Genomic DNA, 22,823 nt, shown 5'->3' with positions numbered 1-22,823 from the left:
ACATTTATTAGTTAGCTGTGCAGCACTGAAACTAAACATTGCAGGTAGACTAAACTTTAAGTTGCTAAGATTAATAGGTAATATAAGTTCAAGTTCAAAGTTTATTGTTATATACACAGTAAGGAAACCCGTTTCCCTGTACAATGAAATTCTTTTTTTGCTGTCCACACCAAATGACAAAACCAACATATAAAGATAAACATAAATAATAAGTAGCAGGAAGATAAGTAACAGAGGCAGCATAAAGTATAAAAACAGAATAGAAGTATAAAATGTAATGTGCTGGTAGGTGTGTGATGGACAAGTCAAATACAGTTGTGTGAGGCAGATAGAATTAGCTGAACAATGGTTATAAACTCAAGTCAGTTATTTAGGAGTCTAATGGCCTTGGGAAAGAAACAGTTCTTTAGCCTGGAAGTCCTGAATTTCATGCTTCTATACCTCCTGCCTGAGGGTAGAAGTGTGAACAGTTTGTGTTGGGGGTGGGTGGGGTCCCTGAGGATTGAGGCAGTTCTGCAGACTCTGCAGTTGTGGATGCTCTGCAGAGAGGGCAGTGGGGTCCTAATGATCTTCTCAGCAGCAGCTGTAAAAGTTGCTGAGGATCTTAGTCAACATACCAAACTTCCTCAGCCTCCTCAGAAAGTACAACCGCTGTTGAGCCCTCTTGACCAACTGTGTGGTGTTAAGTGTCCAAGTGAGGTTCTCACTGATGTACAGTAGACACCCAGGTATTTAATGCTGCTCACCCTCTCCACTTCAAGACCTCGGATGAACAGGGGGCCAGTATTTGGATAGAGTATTAAAGGAATATTAAACCAAAAAGTGATATATCTGTTACTCAACCTGTGTTTCTTGTAGTGGTGGCTGAGAAAAAAAAGGTCACGTTTTCATCAAAAATTGGGGGCAAATAATGAACAACAGTGAATAATACTAAAGTTCGACTCAAAAGCTCAATCCCGTCTGAACATCCATCCTGTTTGCAATTTTCTGGAGTGGTCTGGACATTTTGAGTACACAATTGAATAAATGTGAATTATCTGAGACAAGTAATTTGCATTTCTTTCATTAATGTTTTAATATTGTTTGTTGTTGTTTAATACTGGCTACTGTGGGCCTCCACTGAAGCCTGTTGCATCATAAACTTTGTGATTTCCATTTTGCATGAAAACATGAGATTAAACATGTTTCTTAATCATCACTACAAATAACACCAGCTATGTAACAGATAAAAAAACATATATACATTTTCGGGTTGAGTACTCTTTTAAAGTTACTGCTAAAAAATGTTCACCTGTGGAAGGGTGAAGCAGTGATTAGTACTATTGCCTCATGGAGCCAATGTCCAGAGTTCCAATATTCCTTGCTCAGCAGCTGTTTGTGTGTAGACTGCACATTCTACTTGTGTTTGTGTGGTTTCTCCTCCAATATTACTTTAGGACATGTAGGCTGGATTAACCAGTTACTTTAAATTGGTTCCAGTGTGGGGGTGTGCCCTGTGATGGACTTGCAACTTGTTCAGTGTTGATTCCTATCCTTTGCCCACTTCTGCCAGCATAGGGTATGAACAACTGTGACCCTAAATCTGATAGTTATTTTAGGTATATATCAATATATTTTCAACTTCTCCATTTAATATTTTGAAACACAATAGAAAATGTGGAAAAAAGTGTCACTAATGTCAAGTTTATGGCATTTTAGTTTTCTGCATAAATTAAGAACAGACAACATGTTTTGTCTACTTTTGCATACTCCTTAGATTTACAGGTAGCAGATGAAAAGAAATGATTCTGCAAAAACTAAAATGAGAAAAATGTCTTTTAGTTCAGAGCATAATCGAGAGACAATTTATCAAAATAGCATTTTTTACACTTGCCTTCAGTGGAAAGTTAACTGCTTCAAAATATCTGTAAGTAATATGTGGAATAAAATTAGAATGATGCTTAATTTAAAGGTTTCTGTTACTGGATTGCATGCAGCACACTCTTCTACTAATATTTCAGTTTTTTATTTTCAGTAAATTTGACAAAATTTCTAAAATCCTGTTTTTACTTTTTATTTCCATTAATACTGATTGTCGCTTGATGTGGGGAAAAATTTACTGAAATGATTTTAGCTTAGGGCTTTAACATGGAAAAAAATGAAAAAGGTGAAGGGGCCATGAATACATTCTGAATCCACTGTAAAATAACAGAAAATGGCATTTCAATGTTTTTCATACATTTGGAGTACTTAGCATATGGCCTGCACCTGTTTCTATAAGGAAAAGAGAGAAGATGGCACAGAGTGGACAAAGCAAGCAGCAGATTAAGAGAACAGTGCTGGCAGGCATGCTTACAGATGTGGCAGACCTAACAACATATAAAAATGCAACATTAAATGGTTGGTTTTATTTGCTTGGGGTTGACTTACACTGAGATTGCAGCTTGAACAACCACTGCAATGAGGTACTTAACCTAATTTGAGGCGGAGTATGTGAAAAAAAACCATGACTTGGGTATACATTTACCATCAAACAACATGTGATTCAGTATGACCACCAACATTACATATAAAAAAAATATGTTTTGGATACAACATGGCATAGGAAAATAATGTGATTTAACAGAAGCTTTGAATCACATGCAGTTACAATGGTTTGACAGCAGATGCGTACTAAAATCAGATAATTTTATAGCATACTGTCAGCTTCAGATACTTGGCAACTTTTGTACAAACCATCATCATGAATACTGTGCTTCTGTACGTATATTAATAGCTGTCCCCCGAGGCTCCACCCGTGTAGTAGTGAAACAGGACAAACTTTATAAATCAATAAACAAACAAGTATTGCTAGCTAAGAAGAGGCAAGTTATTTCCAAAAAGTGGCCAGAGGAAGACCAATTCGAATGAAGGCTGGCGCATGAGTGAAGAAGGCCCCGCCTGGCTCCCCACTTCTGATGTCATGCTTCTCCCTCCCTTCGGCCAAAAGCCTCTGTCTCAGATTAGTGTGAATAAATTGTTCCTGTAAGCGAACTATGATACTTAGTGCGGTGAGAGAAGTCGCAAAATCAACCGGAATGTTCAGGAAAATTATAGAAAAATATCCAATCTAAATGTGTTAAGTATTACTCTCCTAAAAAGCGGACAAAAATAAAGACAGACAGATGTTGGGTTATATATATATATATATATATATATATATAGATGTACTTTAACCAAAAAAAGAAAAACTTTATTTTTGTCAAGAATCACTGTTTTCTTCACAATATACTTTATCAAAATTCAGCTCCATATTCTATAAGAACATTTCATATTCTCGTCTCCTCCCCTCCCTTTATATTTCACACTCCATTTTAGTTTTGCCAGTGTAGACAAATTGTTACATGTATGAATTCAGCATCTTATAGATTTACAATGTAAGGCAACATCAACCAGCAGTCAAAGAAATTGGTTGTTTGGCCAAATAATAATAAGCCCTAATGATGCATAATAAATGCTGAGGGTAATTGTGGCTAAACCCTTCTATTGTGCAAATAAATACAATAAAATTAAATTAAACTTTGATAAACATAGGATAACTTAGGAATTATGTGTTACAGGCTTGAATGCAAACATGGATGAAGTGGAATAATTAATAAGTATGCAACCAAAGTTAACACTATTGAATTTACTAATGAGATACTAGCAATAAAAAAATTAGAAATATGAAACTGGCACTGATATACATTTGCTGAAATACCCACCTGTCAATTGCCTGGAGATCACTAGCTGGATTCCATGTTGGATCAAACAATACCACAATATTTGCACCAACAAAATTAAGGCCTAATCCACCAGCCCTATAATTAAAAATGAAGGCAATACATATTATAAATATACGGTACTAACAAATTTTCAAACACAAATAGCTACTGGTTAACAGCAGAAAATAAAAGGCATATATTAAACTACACTGATCACAACATTTACTAAATGCAATGCAATACATTTTATCACAGTGAATACATAAATGGTATATATTATATATTATATTACTGTACAAGGTTTGTCATGAAATTGAATTTGTTTTTACATACAGTTTTATCACTAGATTTACTAACTGAAAGTTTTTTTTGGAAATTAGCTTCTGTGAGGTTTCACAGTACATTGTTTATGGCTCTGTTTTGTTTTTTCCTTCAATAAGGCTCATTCATTTCAGGACAGACCTGATTTGTTAACATGTTAACATCTTTAAATGACATGTACAACATAAAAACTGTCAGATATATAATCTTTATGATCAAGAAACCTTTTACTAATGAAATATTGCCTATTTTGCAAAAATAGCAGACTAATCACAGGAAACACTCATATTTCCTGTACTTAATGTACTCCTGTCTGACGGTCTATTTAAGGGTGTTTCACTTTTAGAATATTCTTTTAGATATGCTAGATTAAAGCATTACATAGCATTTTGATGAAAGCAATAAATACATTTTTTGATACATTATATATTTATATATATATTTTAATATTTGATATCTATATTTTGTATTGTTTTTCTATTTATTTGAGTTAACTACTGAAGTTTGTAATTGTTTTGTTCAAGAAACTGTTGTGTTTGTATAGTGGTGTGCATAGTGTCAGGTTAATGGTGGGTTGAAATTGTGTTGTCTTGTCCTTTTTCCATTTTGAGATTACAGTTTAACAAATTGTATCCTAGCATCATAAGAAGGAAAACAGGGGAAAAAAAATTGGTCATGGGCAACAGTTGACCATATACTCATTCATTCATTCAAACTCACTTGCACTAGGCTAATTTAATCCCGTTTGTGTCTCTCTTAGATGTGCAACCGAAATAAGAGTGTCTGATTTTCAAAAGAAGAGATGGCTAGTATCACTGGCCAAAATGGGACAGAGTTCTTATACTGTACTTTCTCAGTCTTATCCAGTAAGGCTCTACGTGTGAATTACAACATGTAAGAGAAAGCTTCTTTTGATTATGCCACTGAAGAAAGGATTTATTCTGATTTCTAAAGGAGTCCCTCTGGTATTGAGTATAATTAAGCAACTATTAGTTCTTCCTAATGTGGAGAGTTATTCAGTCTGGCTCATTATTGCTTAATGAGAGTCCACTTGGGATTTAAAGAAAACTTAGAGCATCTTTTCTGAGATCTTACTAACCTAGCCTCAATCCCGTTGATGCAGATGTTAAAGCATCAGGAAGTGCTTTAAATTCCACTGCCTTGTGAATGCATGACATTGGACATTGTGGGACTGGCAGGGGGAGAAAAAAAAACTTGTTGTAGTGGGTTGTTCTACCTGATATCACAAAAATATTCAGGAATTAAGATATTCACACATGTGGGGAATCCCAAATGAGAAGAGAACTGACTAGAACAATAACTGTCTCTGAAATATTTAAATAGGCTTCCAAATTACTAATACTGAGAAGAATATTAGTGGCAAATGGCAGGAACTAGGACCTATCACTCTCTTATGCTTTACTTTCAGGTAGATAGGTGTCACAAAATTTCATAGCCTTCGTTCAAGCTACACAGTATTTGAGGCAACTGTGAGATATCCTGAATTTAATCCAAGAAGGATGGGAGGAGTAATCTGGCAACCACATGTTTTGGAATCTGTTGTCCAGCAAAGAAAATGACTTGAGAAATTTAAAACCCTACTGGAAGTACATCTAGGGAATGTTCAACAGGCACAGGCCAAATTGTACAATTATGGAACCACACTTTCTGGATTGAGTTTTGATGCTTGTTCCTACCTCTCATTCAAAATTCAAAAAAGGCCGTTTGAAATTAAGGCTTAGTAGACTATATAGTTTTATCACTCAATAAATAACAAAGAATAAACCTACCATGGTAATTTACTTAAGACTTTGGGTGCAAAGAAACACTTCAGTGTTGACAGGTCAGCTTTCTAAGGATTTCATACTTAATTATGGAGAGAAAATGGGAAATGACAAGACCCTTCATCAAGTAGGAAGCGCAACCAAATCAACTTAATGGTTACTCACCTATATATAATAATATCACTGAGCAAGTATTATTATGTGCATCTATGTGACAACCATATGAAATGTCAAAAGTGACAAATAAGATGAATGATGAATATATTTTATTTTAGTTCCCTTTTAGGATGGGCAATGCTGTGTATTTGCACTGAAGAACTTTTTTGTGTTTTCATCAGTTTTTATTGGCTACCGGTTGTCACTTTCAAATATACAGGCATGATTTAATCCTTGCTTACAGAAAGGTATAACTATCATGTCCTATAGCCTAATTATAACCTAATAGTTCAAAACAACATAGCTTATTTAGCCCTGCTTGAAGTCTATGAAATTGGTCCCACTGTATATGAAGGTAATGAGTTTTTAAGAAATTTGTTCTGATTTTTTTTTGCCCATGATGAGAGCAATTCTCTTAGAACTATGTGCTGATTTGGCTCTAGCATTAGAAAGACAGACCTGCCTGAAATCACACTACACCTGTTCATATCCAGGTTTTACCAATGGTTGACTTTCTGGCAACAAGCACTATCAGAGGGAACTGGCCATGCTCAGCCAAGCTTCAGCTCCATTATGCCCACCATATTAGAAGCCAAGAACAACTGATAATGTGCTATATTTGGCTTCCATATGGTTTAGTTTTACATGCTAGTATAAAAAGGAAATGTTCAGCAATGTCTGGTTTTCCTTAGATAATTATGACAATTGACAACACTAACATTGCATTAAGGGCATAAAGTGAGAATGGTACTGCTTTTGTTATCTGTAAGCAAATACATTCCAAATCATCTGTGATGCCAAAATGAGACTGGCAGTGGCCAGGGTTACCCATTCAGATGCTGGTGTCTTACACCTTCCGTGACCCCCTACAGCACAGAGGAGAGGCACTACAATACTATGTGAAGTACAACATAGACCTTCTCAAATCCAGTTGGCGCTGGCTGGATGCGTTAGGTGGGGGGGCTACTCTACCAGCCAAGGACAGTCTATAGTAACTTGATTGCAGGTGTACGGGGTTCATTAGCATAGTCCATATATGGTTATTTCTGGGGGGCAACCAGGAAGGATTTGAGGCGCATCCACGGATGCACATTTACGAAATAGATGATTTACAAAGTTAAATTGTGTAGAAATGTGTGTACACCAGATTTTATAAATCTGTTTTTTTGTTTTTGGTGTATGTATTTTTCTGATGTTAAGTGTGCACATATTTTAAACTTCAAATCCACATGAATGTATATAAATTAGACCGCTGGTGATTGGTTAGTAACTACAGAAATTAATGCCTTCCCTATGCTCAGAGTGGATGAACCTATTGAGTACTTGGTGAGGACTGCTTCCTAATAACTATCACAATGACTTATAGATATTGATAAACCATAGGTAGATCACAGAAAGGAAAGAAAAAAAACATATTTAGCACTTCAAGTGAACAGTGGTAGTACCATGTCCTTTCATTTGAGTGGCTCAGCTCCTCAAACACTTTCTACCATTTGTTGGGCAGGCTGCTTAGGTTCCATGATGCTTATAGGGCCTCCTACCTTTATGATATTTGTCTGTCCCGTTGCCTGGAAAAAACATACAGTGGGTACGGAAAGTATTCAGACCCCCTTCAATTTTTCACTCTTTGTTATATTGCAGCCATTTGCTAAAATCATTTAAATTAATTTTTTCCCTCATTAATGTACACAGAGCGCACCATATTGACAGACAAAAAAAAAAAAGAATTTTTGAAATTGTTGCAGATTTATTAAAAAAGAAAAACTGAAATATCACATGGTCCTAAGTATTCAGACCCTTTGCTCAGTATTTGAAGCATCCTTTTGAGCTAATATAGCCATGAGTCTTCATGCAACAAGTTTTTCACACCTGGATTTGGGGATCCTCTGCCATTCCTCCTTGCAGATCCTCTCCAGTTCTGTCAGGTTGGATGGTAAACGTTGGTGGACAGCCATTTTTAGGTCTCTCCAGAGATGCTCAATTGGGTTTAAGTCAGGGCTCTGGCTGGGTCATTCAAGAACAGTCACAGAGTTGTTGTGAAGCCACTCCTTCGTTATTTCAGCTGTGTACTTAGGGTCATTGTCCAAAAAGTTCTATCTTGGAGTTTGCTAAAAGACACCTGAAGGACTCTGAGATGGTGAGAAATAAGATTATCTGGCCTGATGAGACCAAGATAGAACTTTTTGGCCTTAATTCTAAGCGGTATGTGTGGAGACAACCAGGCACTGCTTATCACTTGTCCAATACAGTCCCCACAGTGAAGTATGGCGGTGGCAGCATCATGCTGTGGGGGTGTTTTTCAGCTGCAGGGGACAGGACGACTGGTTGCAATCGAGGGAAAGATGAATGCGGCCAAGTACAGGGATATCCTGGACAAAAACCTTCTCCAGAGTGCTAAGGACCTCAGACTGGGCCCAAGATTTACCTTCCAACAAGACAATGACCCTAAGTACACAGCTGAAATAACGAAGGAGTGGCTTCACAACAACTCTGTGACTGTTCTTGAATGGCCCAGCCAGAGCCCTGACTTAAACCCAATTGAGCATCTCTGGAGAGACCTAAAAATGGCTGTCCACCAACGTTTACCATCCAACCTGACAGAACTGGAGAGGATCTGCAAGGAGGAATGGCAGAGGATCCCCAGATCCAGGTGTGAAAAACTTGTTGCATCTTTCCCAAGAAGACTCATGGCTGTATTAGCTCAAAAGGGTATTCTGAGTAAAGGGTTTGAATGCTTAGGACCATGTGATATTTCAGTTTTTCTTTTTTAATAAATCTGCAACAATTTCAAAAATTATTTTTTTGTCTGTCAATATAAATTATTAACAAATTAAAGGCTTTCACCAGGATAGATTTATCTGAATTACATAGTATAATCTCTCAACTGAAACCCTCCACCTGCGTCCTTGACCCAATACCAACCAGGTTTTTTAAAGAAATATCAGACGTGCTAACTGACAATATTCTGGACATAGTTAATTCGTCATTAGATACGGGGGTCTTTCCAGACTGTCTTAAGACTGCTGTAGTTAAACCCCTGCTCAAGAAAAATAATCTTTCCCCCTCGGCCTCTGAAAATTTTAGACCCATCTCCAACCTGCCCTTCTTAAGTAAAATTCTAGAGAAGGCAGTCATTTTGCAATTAAATGACCACCTCAATAAACATGCTATTCTTGATAAATTTCAGTCAGGTTTCAGAACAAATCACAGCACAGAAACTGCACTCGTTAAAGTAGTAAATGACTTGCGGGTAAATGCAGACAGAGGCCATTTATCTGTTCTCATCCTCTTAGATCTGAGTGCTGCATTTGACACCATTGATCACAATATTCTTAGAAATCGCCTTAGTCAATGGGTGGGCCTCTCTGGCAGTGTCTTAAATTGGTTTGAATCCTACCTGGCAGGTAGAAAATTCTTTGTGAGTTGTGGTAATCACATCTCAAAGACACATGATATCCAATATGGTGTTCCACAAGGCTCTATCCTGGGTCCGCTGCTTTTCTCAATCTACATGCTTCCGTTAGGTCAGATTATCTCAGGTTACAATGTGAGTTACCACAGCTATGCTGATGACACACAGCTGTACTTATCAATAGCACCTGATGACTCCGACTCTTTCGATACACTAACACAATGTCTTACTGGTATTTCTGAATGGATGAATAGTAATTTTCTCAAACTAAATAAAGAGAAAACTGAAATTTTAGTAATTGGCAATAATGGATTCAATGAGGTTATCAGAAATAAACTTAATGCCTAGGATTAAAAGTTAAGACGGAAGTAAAAAACTTAGGGGTAACCGTTGACTGTAATCTGAATTTTAAATCGCATATTCATCAGACCACTAGGACAGCATTTTTTCACTTAAGAAACATAGCAAAAGTTAGACCTCTTATATCATTGAAAGATGCTGAGAAATTAATTCACGCTTTTGTTTTCAGTAGACTAGATTACTGTAACGCACTCCTCTCAGGACTACCCAAAAAGACATAAATCACTTGCAACGAGTGCAGAATGCAGCTGCTAGAATCCTAACTGGGAAAAGAAAATCCGAACACATTTCTCCAGTTTTGATGTCACTACACTGGTTGCCTGTGTCATTCAGGATTGACTTTAAAATACTGCTTATGGTTTATAAAGCCTTAAATAATCGCGCTCCATCTTATATATCAGAATGCCTGACACGTTATATTCCAAATTGTAACCATAGATCCTCAAATGAGTGTCTCCTTAGAATTCCAAAAGCTAAACTTAAAAAAAGTGGTGAGGCGGCCTTCTGCTGTTATGCACCTAAAATCTGGAATAGCCTGCCAATAGGAATTCGCCAGGCAAATACAGTAGAGCACTTTAAAACACTGCTGAAAACACATTACTTTAACATGGCCTTCTCATAACTTCACTTTAACTTAATACTGATACTCTGTATGTTCAATTCATCATAATAACTATTCATAGTGGCTCTAAAATCCGTACTGACCCCAACTCTCTCTTCTGTTTCGTTTTCCGGTTTCTTTGTGGTGGCGGCGCAGGCTGACCACCTACTCAAAGCATCATGATGCACCAACATTGATGGACTGAAAGCCAGAAGTCTACGTGACCATCATCATCAGGTCCTTCCATGAAAACCCTAAATACAAAGAGGACTGTTTGACTTATGTTAGGTAGATTGCCCAGAGAGGACTGGGCGGTCTCGTGGTCTGGAACCCCTACAGATTTTTTTTTTTCTACAGCTTTTGGAGTTTTTTTTTTGTTTTTTCTGTCCACCCTGGCCATTGGACCTTACTTATTCTATGTTAATTAATGTTGACTTATGTTTATTTTTTATTGTGTCTTCTATTTTTCTATTCATCTTGTAAAGCAATTTGAGCTACATTTTTTTGTATGAATATGTGCTATATAAATAAATGTTGATTGATTGATTGATGGGGTGCTGTGTGTACATTAATGAGGGAAAAAATAAATTTAAATGATTTTAGCAAATGGCTGCAATATAACAAAGAGTGAAAAATTGAAGGGGTTCTGAATACTTTCCGTACCCACTGTATGTAGTGGCTCTACTCGATATACTTCAAAAAACAAATTTACATATGAAGCTATCACTAGATGGACTTGACCTCAAAACAAGAGAGATTCAGGCTTTTCTTTGTACTTTGACTTACTGAGAAAGCAGCCTCCTCTGAAAACACCCTAATACTGTGGCTTATATTCTAATGGATGAAACTAGATTTTAAGACTTTAAATTGGCCTTATCTACTGTGTTCATTTTGACATAACATTTCTCTTCTGTTTATCTTCCATCAAGAATAGGACCGAGAGTAGTGCTAAACTGAATTGTTAATGATGAAGTGCTCCAAATTATGTATCTAAGTTTGGAGATATTAGACTAGCAGCTGTAGAGAGAGTGAAGATCTGGCTGTGTTGTGATGACTCACATCAGGCATTACCTACTGAGTTTTAAATCTAGCCTACTGACTGATCATACACATTTATGTTATTGAGTCCAATGATCGATTAGTGCCCTATTCATAGCTAGTTTAAGCATTTTGCGCTGTACTGCAAGGATAGTCCCTGTCTGTCTATACAACTGTAAATTAGAATAAGTGATTTTGGATGATGTATACATGGAACTCAAACTGCCATTATTGTAAAATTATTAAAGCATATTTTTTTATTCTTTTGCAATATTACTGATATTTTTGGCATTTTCATTTGACAGATTTACGTTTTGGAATATTTTTCATGCATGCTGCCACTAGTCACAAGAGCCAACAACCATGTGATGTGCGGTGTTCGTGTGCCGCAGCATTAACAGACAGTGCTGCATGCTTATCATTGTCAAATTTTTGATATTTTCAACAATAAAGATCCAAAACCCTACTGCAAAAACAACAAATGGAAAAAAAGAAAAAAAAAACACAAAACAAACATTTTAACTTAATAGGCAGTTTGACTTCATCTTTACAATAGTGTTTTGGTTTTTGGTAAAAAGTTTTGAAAAGAAAAGAAACAACAAATTTAGTGGGTGTGGAGAGATCCTGGGGACACTCTGTCACAGAGTAGACAGAGTATCCCAGGGTTAGATAGACTGCTTCTTACAATTAATAAGATGGCAATATTGGCGGCAGAAAAACAGATATATTAATATAATGGAAAAAAATACATACAGAAAAATAAGCCATCAAAAAATGCAAACAAAATATAGTATGCACTCAAAATACATTCACAAAACAACATAAATAACAGAACTTGATTTTTTTGCCTTAATCTGCAGTGCCATTTTTGTCTCATCATAAAACAATATAAAAAAAAAAATAAAATCTTTTATTAACTTACATTGTTGACACAAGGCAAATGTTAATATCATGGGAGGTATTAAACTCTTTGACCAAGGTGATTCTTTCATTTGATTTTGTGTTGCCATCTAGCCTTCGGTATTCAATGCCTTCTGCCATACAGAATTGCTCTATCACATCTAGAAGCTTCCACAATTAATAAATAAAAATACATTATTAAAATGACAACATAAAGGAAACACAAATTTGTATGATGTAGAATATGCGTACTATGTTTTTCTTATCTGTCTCACTGGGCCCACTTCCATAGTTGCTGCACTTCTTCACTCTGAGTAACAAGTTTGATTTCTGATTTTAAAAGCTAAAATTCTATACTTGTTAAATTAATTTGTAATAATATATAGTTTGGCTATATAACAAATGCTTTGATATTTTAAAATTCATTCTCCTTTATACTCTGAATTTAAAATAAAGTTACCTTATATATAACAAATGCAAATTACTTAAGTAAAATAAACTCTTTGCATCTTAATAGCATCCATCTGTTTTATGTTAGTTAGTCTGAGGTATGGAAAAATACATATTTTTGGGAAAATAAATTAGAGTGTAAGGGTCAGTAAAATGGTTTTCTTGTTAATAAGCACACCTGGACTTTTAAACTACCAATCTTTCAACAGATTAAACTTCATATCTCACGTACAGGGAAACTTCCTACTGAGACTTCCCTTTTACTCCCTGCTGGCAAAAACTACCCTGTGAAAGAAAAAGACAATGACCTAACATCCCTAAAAATATTTAGTGAAATTTAGCTTGACCAAACATTCCTTTCTGGTTTCTATATATCTTAACCTAAAAGAACACAGTTATGTAAAAGTGCTAGAAAGAAAAATGAAAACATAGGATAACACCTATTTTATCAGTGTAGCAAGACGTGAATGCTGATTATTTAATGCAACAAACTACATGGGTCACATCTGTGGCTGTTCGTAATACTCCTTTGAAGCCTTTAGCCTTAATTTAATGAAATACAAGACACAATATACAGTGGGTACAGAAAGTATTCAGACCCCCTTCAATTTTTCACTCTTTGTTATATTGCAGCCATTTGCTAAAATCATTTAAATTAATTTTTTCCCTCATTAATGTACACACAGCACCCCATATTGACAGACAAAAAAAGAATTTTTGAAATTGTTGCAGATTTATTAAAAAAGAAAAACTGAAATATCACATGGTCCTAAGTATTCAGACCCTTTGCTGTGACACTCATATTTAACTTAGGTGCTTTCCATTTCTTCTGATCATCCTTGAGATCACCTTCATTTGAGTCCAGCTGTGTTTGATTATACTGATTGGACTTGATTAGGAAGGCCACACACCTGTCTATATAAGACCTTACAGCTCACAATGCATGTCAGAGCAAATGAGAATCATGAAGTCAAAGGAACTGCCTGAAGAGCTCAGAGACAGAATTCTGGCAAGGCACAGATCTGGCCAAGGTTACAAAAAAATTTCTGCTGCACTTAAGATTCCCAAGAGCACAGTGGCCTCCATAATCCTTAAATGGAAGACGTCTGGGATGACCAGAACCCTTCCTAGAGCTGGCCGTCCGGCCAAGCTGAGCTACCGGGGGAGAAGAGCCTTGGTGAGAGAGGTAAAGAAGAACCCAAAGATCACTTTGGCTGAGCTCCAGAGATGCAGTCAGGAGATGGGGGAAAGTTGTACAAAGTCAACCATCACTGCAGCCCTTCACCAGTCAGGGCTTTATGGCAGAGTGGCCTGTTGGAAGCCTCTCCTCAGTGCAAGTCACATGACAGCCTGCATGGAGTTTGCTAAAAGACACCTGAAGGACTCTGAGATGGTGAGAAATAAGATTCTCTGGTCTGATGAGACCAAGATAGAACTTTTTGGCCTTAATTCTAAGAGGTATGTGTGGAGACAACCAGGCACTGTCCATCACTTGTCCAAAACAGTCCCCACAGTGAAGCATGGCGGTGGCAGCATCATGCTGTGGGGGTGTTTTTCAGCTGCAGGGACAGGACGACTGGTTGCAATCGAGGGAAAGATGAATGCGGCCAAGTACAGGGATATCCTGGACAAAAACCTTCTCCAGAGTGCTAAGGACCTCAGACTGGGCCCAAGATTTACCTTACAACAAGACAATGACCCTAAGTACACAGCTGAAATAATGAAGGAGTGGCTTCACAACAACTCTGTGACTGTTCTTGAATGGCCCAGCCAGAGCCATGATTTAAACCCAATTGAGCATCTCTGGAGAGACCTAAAAATGGCTGTCCACCAACGTTTACCATCCAACCTGACAGAACTGGAGAGGATCTGCAAGGAGGAATGGCAGAGGATCCCCAAATCCAGGTGTGAAAAACATGTTGCATCTTTCCCAAGAAGACTCATGGCTGTATTAGTTCAAAAGGGTGCTTCTACTAAATACTGAGCAAAGGGTCTGAATACTTAGGACCATGTGATATTTCAATTTTTCTTTTTTAATAAATCTGCAAAAATTTCAAAAATTATTTTTTTTGTCTGTCAATATGGGGTGCTATGTGTACATTAATGAGGGAAAAAATTAATTTAAATGATTTTAGCAAATGGCTGCAATATAACAAAGAGTGAAAAATTGAAGGGGGTCTGAATACTTTTCGTACCCATAATAATAATAATAATAATAATAATAATAATAATAATAATAATAGTGAGCTATGTGTTAGTGGCACAATTAATAATATATACAGTATTAAAGTGTAGTTTACTGCTCTTTTGGATATATCATCATACACAAAACATAATCATTATACATTAAACATCAATTTTTCTAAAGCAGTGCTGTCACAAGTCAAGGCTGTAGGGAGCTATCCCTGTAAAACAGAAATCATTGTATAATAGAACCCCAAGTTAATGCACAATACATGTAATCAATTTAAGTCCTCACATAAAATATATTTTGAAAATTTAGTTTCAATTAAGAAAATTAATCCTGTCTTTCAAAAGCATACTATAAAAAGAAAAAAAATGTTAAAACTGATGACAGGCAGACAACACACACTACAGAAAAAACAGGGTAAAAAGAAGGCAAATTAAAATGAAAACACTCAAATATATACACTTTTTTCATTTATGATTTTGTTCAATTAATAATTCCTCCATTATTTACAAATATTGATGTTTTAACAATAAACATATTATATTACATCTATGCATTGATTAAAAAGATATTTACATAAGTCAATATAAAATAATGTCCTTAATATAAAAATTACTTTTCATTTATTCATTTCCTTATTCTAAGGCAGTGTCTCAGCAAGACCCAACCAATCCTGGCAATGATATGCACAATACAGGAAATGACCTTGGGCAGTATGCATGTCCATTACTGGCCATGTTCACATGCCCATATCAGATTAATATAGAACAGTCAATTAACTTAACCTCCAGGACTTTAGAACATTGCAAGAAAGCATAACACACAAAACCTTGTAGACAGGAAGAGGTTCTGCTTATTTCACACATATCATTTCCGGCCAAGATTTGAACCCCCGGAAATATAAGGCAGCAACACACAACTCCTACTCTCGTACCCCAAGCTGATGGTGTGGTATTAAATTATTTAAACTTTTGCAGATATATGTAAATATTAATAATTTTAAAAAATGCAATTGCAAATTTTAGGAGTTGGTCATTAACAAATATGCAAATAGAAAATATAACAAATTCACCAAACCGGTTCATTATATAAAAAGTGTGTCATGTTTAGATCTATACCACCAATACAAAAACTAATTGCAAAATTAAGGAAGTATACTTTTAACAAGATGTAATCTTATTTTTATTTGAAATTAAATTTTGTTAATGTATTTTCTACAAAAAAAAAAAAAAAAAAAAGTGTAGGTTGTACCAGCCAACTTACCACACTGATGTTTTAGCTGTGTTAACCCTTCAAATAGGTTTACCTCAGGGCCACCAGTGTTTGACACCCTTAGTCTAAAAATATATTATCTAATAATTTAACAGTGATAAGTGAAAAGACAACTTGGCGAAAGACAACCCGGCGAAAAAACAACTTGGCGACATTCTTTACCAGTTAGGTAATAGGTTCAAAGAGATTTTTTAATTATATTTAAATGGCAACGTGATTTAAAATGTTGAAAATAAATGTATATAATTGATGAACAAACTTTATTCTGCAGATGGAACAAACTCTATCTTACATTATCTTCTGCAATCAAAATTGCTAATGCTTTATATAAATTGTCTTTCGCCGAGTTGTCTTTTTGCTGTACGTAATCATGTATCGCACATTGGTGGAGAAAGTCAAAAAGAAAATTATTAAAGCATGAGTACTTATTTAAAAACCACAATTTTGCAGGAAGCATTTAGTCTATAGTTCAGGTATTGCATATGGGGCCAAAGTTTGCTATTTATCACTACCAGCATAAAGCAGGTACAGTGCATCCAGAAAGTATTCACAGCACATCACTTTTTCCACATTTTGTTATGTTACAGCCTTATTCCAAAATGGATTAAATTCATTTTTTTCCTCAGAAATCTACACACAACACCCCATAATGAAAACGTGAAAAAAGTTTACCTGAGGTTTTTGCAAATTTATTAAAAGTAAAAAAAACGGAGAAATCACATGTACATAAGTATTCGCAGCCTTTGCTCAATACTTTGTCGATGCACCTTTAGCAGCAATTACAGCCTCAAGTCTTTTTGAATATGATGCCACAAGCTTGGCACACCTATTATTGGCCACTTTCGCCCATTCCTCTTGGCAGCACCTCTCGAGCTCCATCAGGTTGGATGGGAAGTGTTGGTGCACAGCCATTTTAAGATCTCTCCAGAGATGTTCAATCGGATTCAAGTCTGGGCTCTGGCTGGGCCACTCAAGGACATTCACAGAGTTGTCCTGAAGCCACTCCTTTGATATCTTGGCTGTGTACTTAGGGTCGTTGTCCTGCTGAAAGATAAACCGTCGCCCCAGTCTGAGGTCAAGAGTGCTCTGGAGCAGGTTTTCATCCAGGATGTCTCTGTACATTGCTGCAGTCATCTTTCCCTTTATCCCGACAAGTCTTCCAGTTCCTGCCGCTGAAAAACATCCCCATAGCATGATGCTGCCACCACCAGGCTTCACTGTAAGGATGGTATTGTCCTGGTGATGAGCGGTGCCTGGTTTCCTCCAAATGTGATGTCTGGCATTCACACCAAAGAGTTTAATCTTTGTATCATCAGACCAGAGAAGTTTGTTTCTCATGGTCTGAGAGTCTTTCAGGTGCCTTTTGGCAAAATCCAGGCGGGCTGACATGTGCCTTTTACTAAGGAGTGGCTTCCGTCTGGCCACTCTACCATACAGGCCTGATTGGTGGATTGCTGCAGAGATGGTTGTCCTTCTGGAAGGTTCTCCTCTCTTCACAGGGGATCTCTGGAGCTCTGACAGAGTGACTATCGGGTTCTTGGTCACCTCCCTAACTAAGGCCCTTCTCCCCCAATCGCTCAGTTTAGATGGCTGGTCAGCTCTAGGAAGAGTGCTGGTGGTTTCGAACTTCTTCCACTTACGTATGATGGAGGCCACTGTGCTCATTGGGACCTTCAAAAGCAGCAGAAATTTTTTTGCAACCTTCCCCAGATTTGTGCCTCGAGACAATCCTGTCTCTGAGGTCTACAGACAATTCCTTTGATTTCATGCTTGGTTTGTGCTCGGACATGAACTGTCAACTGTGGGACCTTATATAGACAGGTGTGTGCCTTTCCAAATCATGTCCAATTAGCTGAATTTACCACAGGTGGACTCCAATTAAGCTGCAGAAACATCTCAAGGATGATCAGGGGAAACAGGATGCACCTGAGCTCAATTTTGACCTTCATGGCAAAGGCTGTGAATACTTATGTACATGTGATCTCTCAGTTTTGTTTTTTTTTTTAATAAATTTGCAAGTAAACTTTTTTCACGTTGTCATTATGGGGTGTTGTGTGTAGAATTCTGAGGAAAAAAATTAATTTAATCCATTTTGGAATAAGGCTGTAACATAACAAAATGTGGAAAAAGTGATGCGCTGTGAATACTTTCCGGATGCATTGTATGTACATAAACTTTAGTTTATTCAACTAAAGGTTAACTGAAGTAACATAAAAAGTAATACTTACCCTTGTAGAAAATGAAAAAAGGAGCAGTTTGTCTTTGTTTCTGATGCAGCGTTCTAACAAATGTTTTAAAACCTGCAAATGAAACAATAAGAATGAAAATGTACATTTTATATTAAATCATTTTAAACTTAAGCAGAGGGAAAAACAGACAATAATTCTCATTCATGAAATCTCAAGTTAGACTCATAAATGCTGTGCTAAACTCATATTTGATCATAACCACCAGTGTATACTGATGAACCAAAGTCAATTGTAAAGTGACAGAACTTTCTTGTTGTTAGTCATTCAGCATGAATTTATGTCCATCAACGTTTTTAACTAAAGAACACCCACATTCTGGAATATTCTAACTACCAAAATTACAAAAGATCCAGCACTCTCAGCATTTAAACCAAGCCTGAATTTTAGCATAACAAAACATACTTTTGTCAGAGTTGCTATAGCAATGTTCTATTTCTTGCTATAATGCTTTTAAAATTGTAGAAATTATTTTTGACAATAGTAAGTCATTTTTGTATTCAATCTATTCTCAGTATCTGTGGTAACACTTGATCTGCCTAGACATACAATAGACATCTTTTTCAATGTGTTCTGCCCAAATGGAAATGTCCTTGTTTGTCTATTGAATGCTCCATTTCAGAATGTGCCACTCGGACATTCGGAATTTTGAGGTTAAAATAATCCTGTACATATGTAAATCTCTCTATTATATAAAAAAATTCCTTCGACGCAACAATACTTTTTGGAGATGAGACTTTTGGGAGAGGGATTTTTTCAAATCCCGCAAGAGGAGACTTTTGCTTTAGATTTTTTCAAGTCACGCTCTCCTCTCAAACATTTTCAAACAAGACCACAGTCCTCTCAACTCTCATTCGTGTGAATGCTTTTGTCAGACACACTTCCTGCGCTCTCAGCTCCTATACATTTTATCGTTTTCCTCACTTTAAGTTCCTAATTAAAGATGTAGTATGTCCAAATCTTATTGAAGAATTTCATGATGAAGGGTTATCAACATAAAAAATTAGTACACACGCAATCTTAGCACAGAGAAACGAGGAAGTCAAACGAGTTAACACCAAAAATTTCGATCGGTTCAAAAAGTTCGAACAGTTACACAGCAAATTGGTTAAATGCTTATCAGTAGACTATGCTGAAACGGTGGTGATCGTGTGGAAGATGAAAACAACAACTTACAATATCCCGAAGAATATTTACAATCGTTAAAAATGTCTGGTCTTACAACGCAGGAATTACTGTAAAAAGAAAGATGTACAGTCATGGCCGAAATTATCGGCACCCCTGGAATTTTTCCAGAAAATACATCATTTCTCCCAAAAAATTGTTGCAATTACAAATGTTTTGGTATACACATGTTTATTTCCTTTATGTGCATTGGAACAACACAAAAAACAGAGAAAAAAAGCCAAATCTGACATTATTTCACACAAAACTCAAAAACCAGACTGGACAAAATTATTGGCACCCTCAACTTAATGTTTGGTTGCACACCCTTTAGAAAAAATAACTGAAATCAAGCGCTTCTTATATCCACCAACAAGCTTGTTACACATCTCAACTGGAATTTCCGACCAGAGTATGAGTATGTGACAAACCTATTTAAGTTCTCATTCCTTGCTATTTCTCTCTGTAACTGACTAGCAATTAACCCTATAGTTTTTCTTTTCTCTCAAAACATCCACTCACAACTGTTCTGTGTGTAGCTGTGCATCCAAATTCCTTGTGATTCTAGCTTACACGCTACCATTAGATCAAAACCAAAAAAGCAATAAAGAGTTGGGAAATCCCCTAATCCCAACACTGCAGGAGTTCTTAAAATGCTGCAAGGATGATGAGAAATACAGTACCTTCCTGTATTTCCATGTAATATGGAGTTTAAGCTATCATTCTCATATACCAATGCCAAGTATTTACTTAATAAGAAAAACTAAACGCACATAAAACATCTTCCTATTTGAATAATCAAGAAAATGTATGCTCATTTTAAGCTAAAAAGACTGTGTACATATTTAGACTTTGTTGACCATTTATAGTGTATAATATATTAATAATGCCAAAACAACATCTTGAAAGGATAAAAAGTTTTAGTATATTATTGAAAGCATGGTCACTTTAGATTCTACAATGGACTTTGGCTCAGTTCAATTATAAATGAAGATACACTTTCCTTAAGGAAAAAAAAGATTATTTACACTATATGTGAAAATATACTTGTTCTAGATCAGGGGTCGTCAACTCCGGTCCTGGAGGACCACCGTAGCTGCAGGTTGTCATTCTAAACCCTTTTCTTAATGAGTGTCCTGTTTTTGCTGCTAATTAACTTCTTTTGAACTAATTTGAATTGACTTGCTCTTGAAGGCTCAGTCCCCATAATTGTTAATTTTTCCTTAATTAGCGGCCAAACAATAATTTGCACCACGAGTGAAGCAACAAGCCATGTAATTAAACAACTGGTTTAATTAACAACAAGAATTGGCACCTCATTAAGCAGCTGCCTGGAATGAAATTGGTTGGAGTTTGAGGCCCTGACTTAGTTGGTCTTTTGTTGGCTCACTCACTTCACATTTCATTTCTGTTTGGGTGCCATTTAAGGAAAGAAATGAATTCACAAGAAGTTAATTAGCAGCACAAACAAGGCATGCATTAAAAAAAGGGTTAGAATGAAAACCTGCAGCCACAGTTGTCCTCCAGGACTGGAGTTGGCAACCCCTGTTCTAGATGCTCTGGGGCGCTTTGTCAGTGATGTTCCTAGGGTCATGGGGTGTTTCTGGTCTTTTCCACATGATCATGCCCCAACTTGTGTCCCAGTAGCAGCCACCCACAGATCAGCCCTCTTAATCCAATGCCACCTGGTGGCTTTCTCTGCAGTTTCATTCATGTATTTAATAACCCTCCTCCTTGCCTCTCCTGTAATGCCCAGTTCATATAAGACTTAGCAGAGTGAACATTCTGCAAATCTTCTACAGCCAACCTCTATGGGCTCACAGAGCGCCTTCCAGACTCTGTCCCAGCACTTCTCCACCAGTTCCTGGTACTTTTATACGTTTCTTCTTGTTTGCTTCTTCCATACACTCTTCCCAGGGTACTGCGAGTTCCAGCATGATCAGGTGTTTTGTTACCTCAGAGATGATGATCATGTCTGGTTGCACTAATGTCATGACAATATGTTGAGGAAACTTTAGCCGTTTATCCAGGTCAACATGCAGCTGCCAATTGATGGGCTGTAGAAAGGAGGCCCATCTTTGTTTTTGGTTATAGACAGGGTTTCTCTACAGCTTTCACAAAGGAGATCTTCTTTATGGTGTGATGGTACTTGCTGGACTGGATAACAGTGGCTATACTTTTGGCAACCACCTTGAGGACCTAGTTGTGGTGCTAGCAGTAGCGGCCTTCCCCATGGGCCTTTGGACAGCTGATGAGGAGGTGTTTTAAGGATCCTCTTCCAGAGCACAGAAGACAGGATGGTGTCTCATTTTTGCCCTAATTGTACAGGTTTGTTGGGCTGGATAGGGGATGATAGACCGCCTGTACAAGGAACCGGGCACTATGGAAATCTACCACCATGATGTTAGACCAGTAATCCTGTGCTGCAGTAAACTCTCTCACCTTGTCCACGCTCCCTGCTGTCAGAGCCCCCACTGTCCTGCTCACTTGCTTTTTCTCCAATGTCAGCTTGAATTTCTTTTTGGATAAGAGGGTATCTCTCCTTGCCCTGGGCTTTGCCAACCTGTGTCTTTGGGAAGTATCCAACACCTGCTCTACTATGCTGCCCAAAAGCGCTTTTTTCCTAAGGTGTGATTCTGTCACATCCACTGCTTTCTCTGTCCTCCATTTTCACCCCGTCTTGTGTCTGCTGATGACACCTTCTGGTCACTGGAGTCCCTGTAATGTAGGGCTTCTCTTGTGCATGCAACCATAAAGAAACATTAACCTCAATTAGATATAAATGATGAAGTAAAACTTTTTATTTTTGAATTCTTGGTTTCTGTGAAAGAAATGTAAAAGTACTCAATAAAGTAAGTAAAGATTAAGTGACTTTGGAAGGTAAAGTCAGATTGGCACCAGCACAAATTATACCTCTTTTAAATTCTGAAATTCTGAATTAAGAAAAAGTTTGGAAGGATTTAATAGGTTGTCACTGAAACTTTATGTAAAACTGCTTATGCAAAAACTAATAACAGAAAGTCTCCTCTGTAGTTATTATTCAGCTCCAGCAAAAGGTTAAGGATTAAGAATCTTTGGCTGCAAAGGTGTCTACCTGTTAATTTTTTAGCCCCAGCAAATATGGTTAAGTAACAGAGACATTCGTATTACACATCTTACCTTAAGACTCACTGGTAACATCACTTGTGCCTGATAACTGAATAATC

At 36.9% G+C, this 22,823-nt stretch overlaps 1 protein-coding gene across 7 annotated transcripts in view; it reads right to left on the bottom strand.

The window, feature by feature from the left end:
* ercc6l2 (excision repair cross-complementation group 6-like 2) overlaps window positions 1-22,823 on the bottom strand; it is a 79,020-nt gene that overhangs the window by 23,590 nt on the left and 32,607 nt on the right. For all 7 annotated transcript variants that reach the window (XR_005634335.1, XM_039758856.1, XM_039758858.1 and 4 more), the window contains 3 exons: window positions 18,436-18,507; window positions 12,317-12,462; window positions 3,723-3,818 (listed from right to left, as the gene is read on the bottom strand). Coding sequence is in view for 6 of the 7 variants with exons in the window: in XM_039758856.1 (XP_039614790.1) it covers window positions 3,723-3,818; window positions 12,317-12,462; window positions 18,436-18,507 (314 nt within the window). In the remaining variant the exon portion in view is untranslated. The remainder of the gene's footprint in view (window positions 1-3,722; window positions 3,819-12,316; window positions 12,463-18,435; window positions 18,508-22,823) is intronic.

The sequence above is a fragment of the Polypterus senegalus genome, chromosome 7, assembly GCF_016835505.1.
Source record: "Polypterus senegalus isolate Bchr_013 chromosome 7, ASM1683550v1, whole genome shotgun sequence".
NCBI classification, from domain to species: Eukaryota; Metazoa; Chordata; class Cladistia; order Polypteriformes; family Polypteridae; genus Polypterus; species Polypterus senegalus.
Note: the sequence above shows the minus strand (reverse complement) of the source record. Positions and strands in the feature narration are given on the sequence as shown.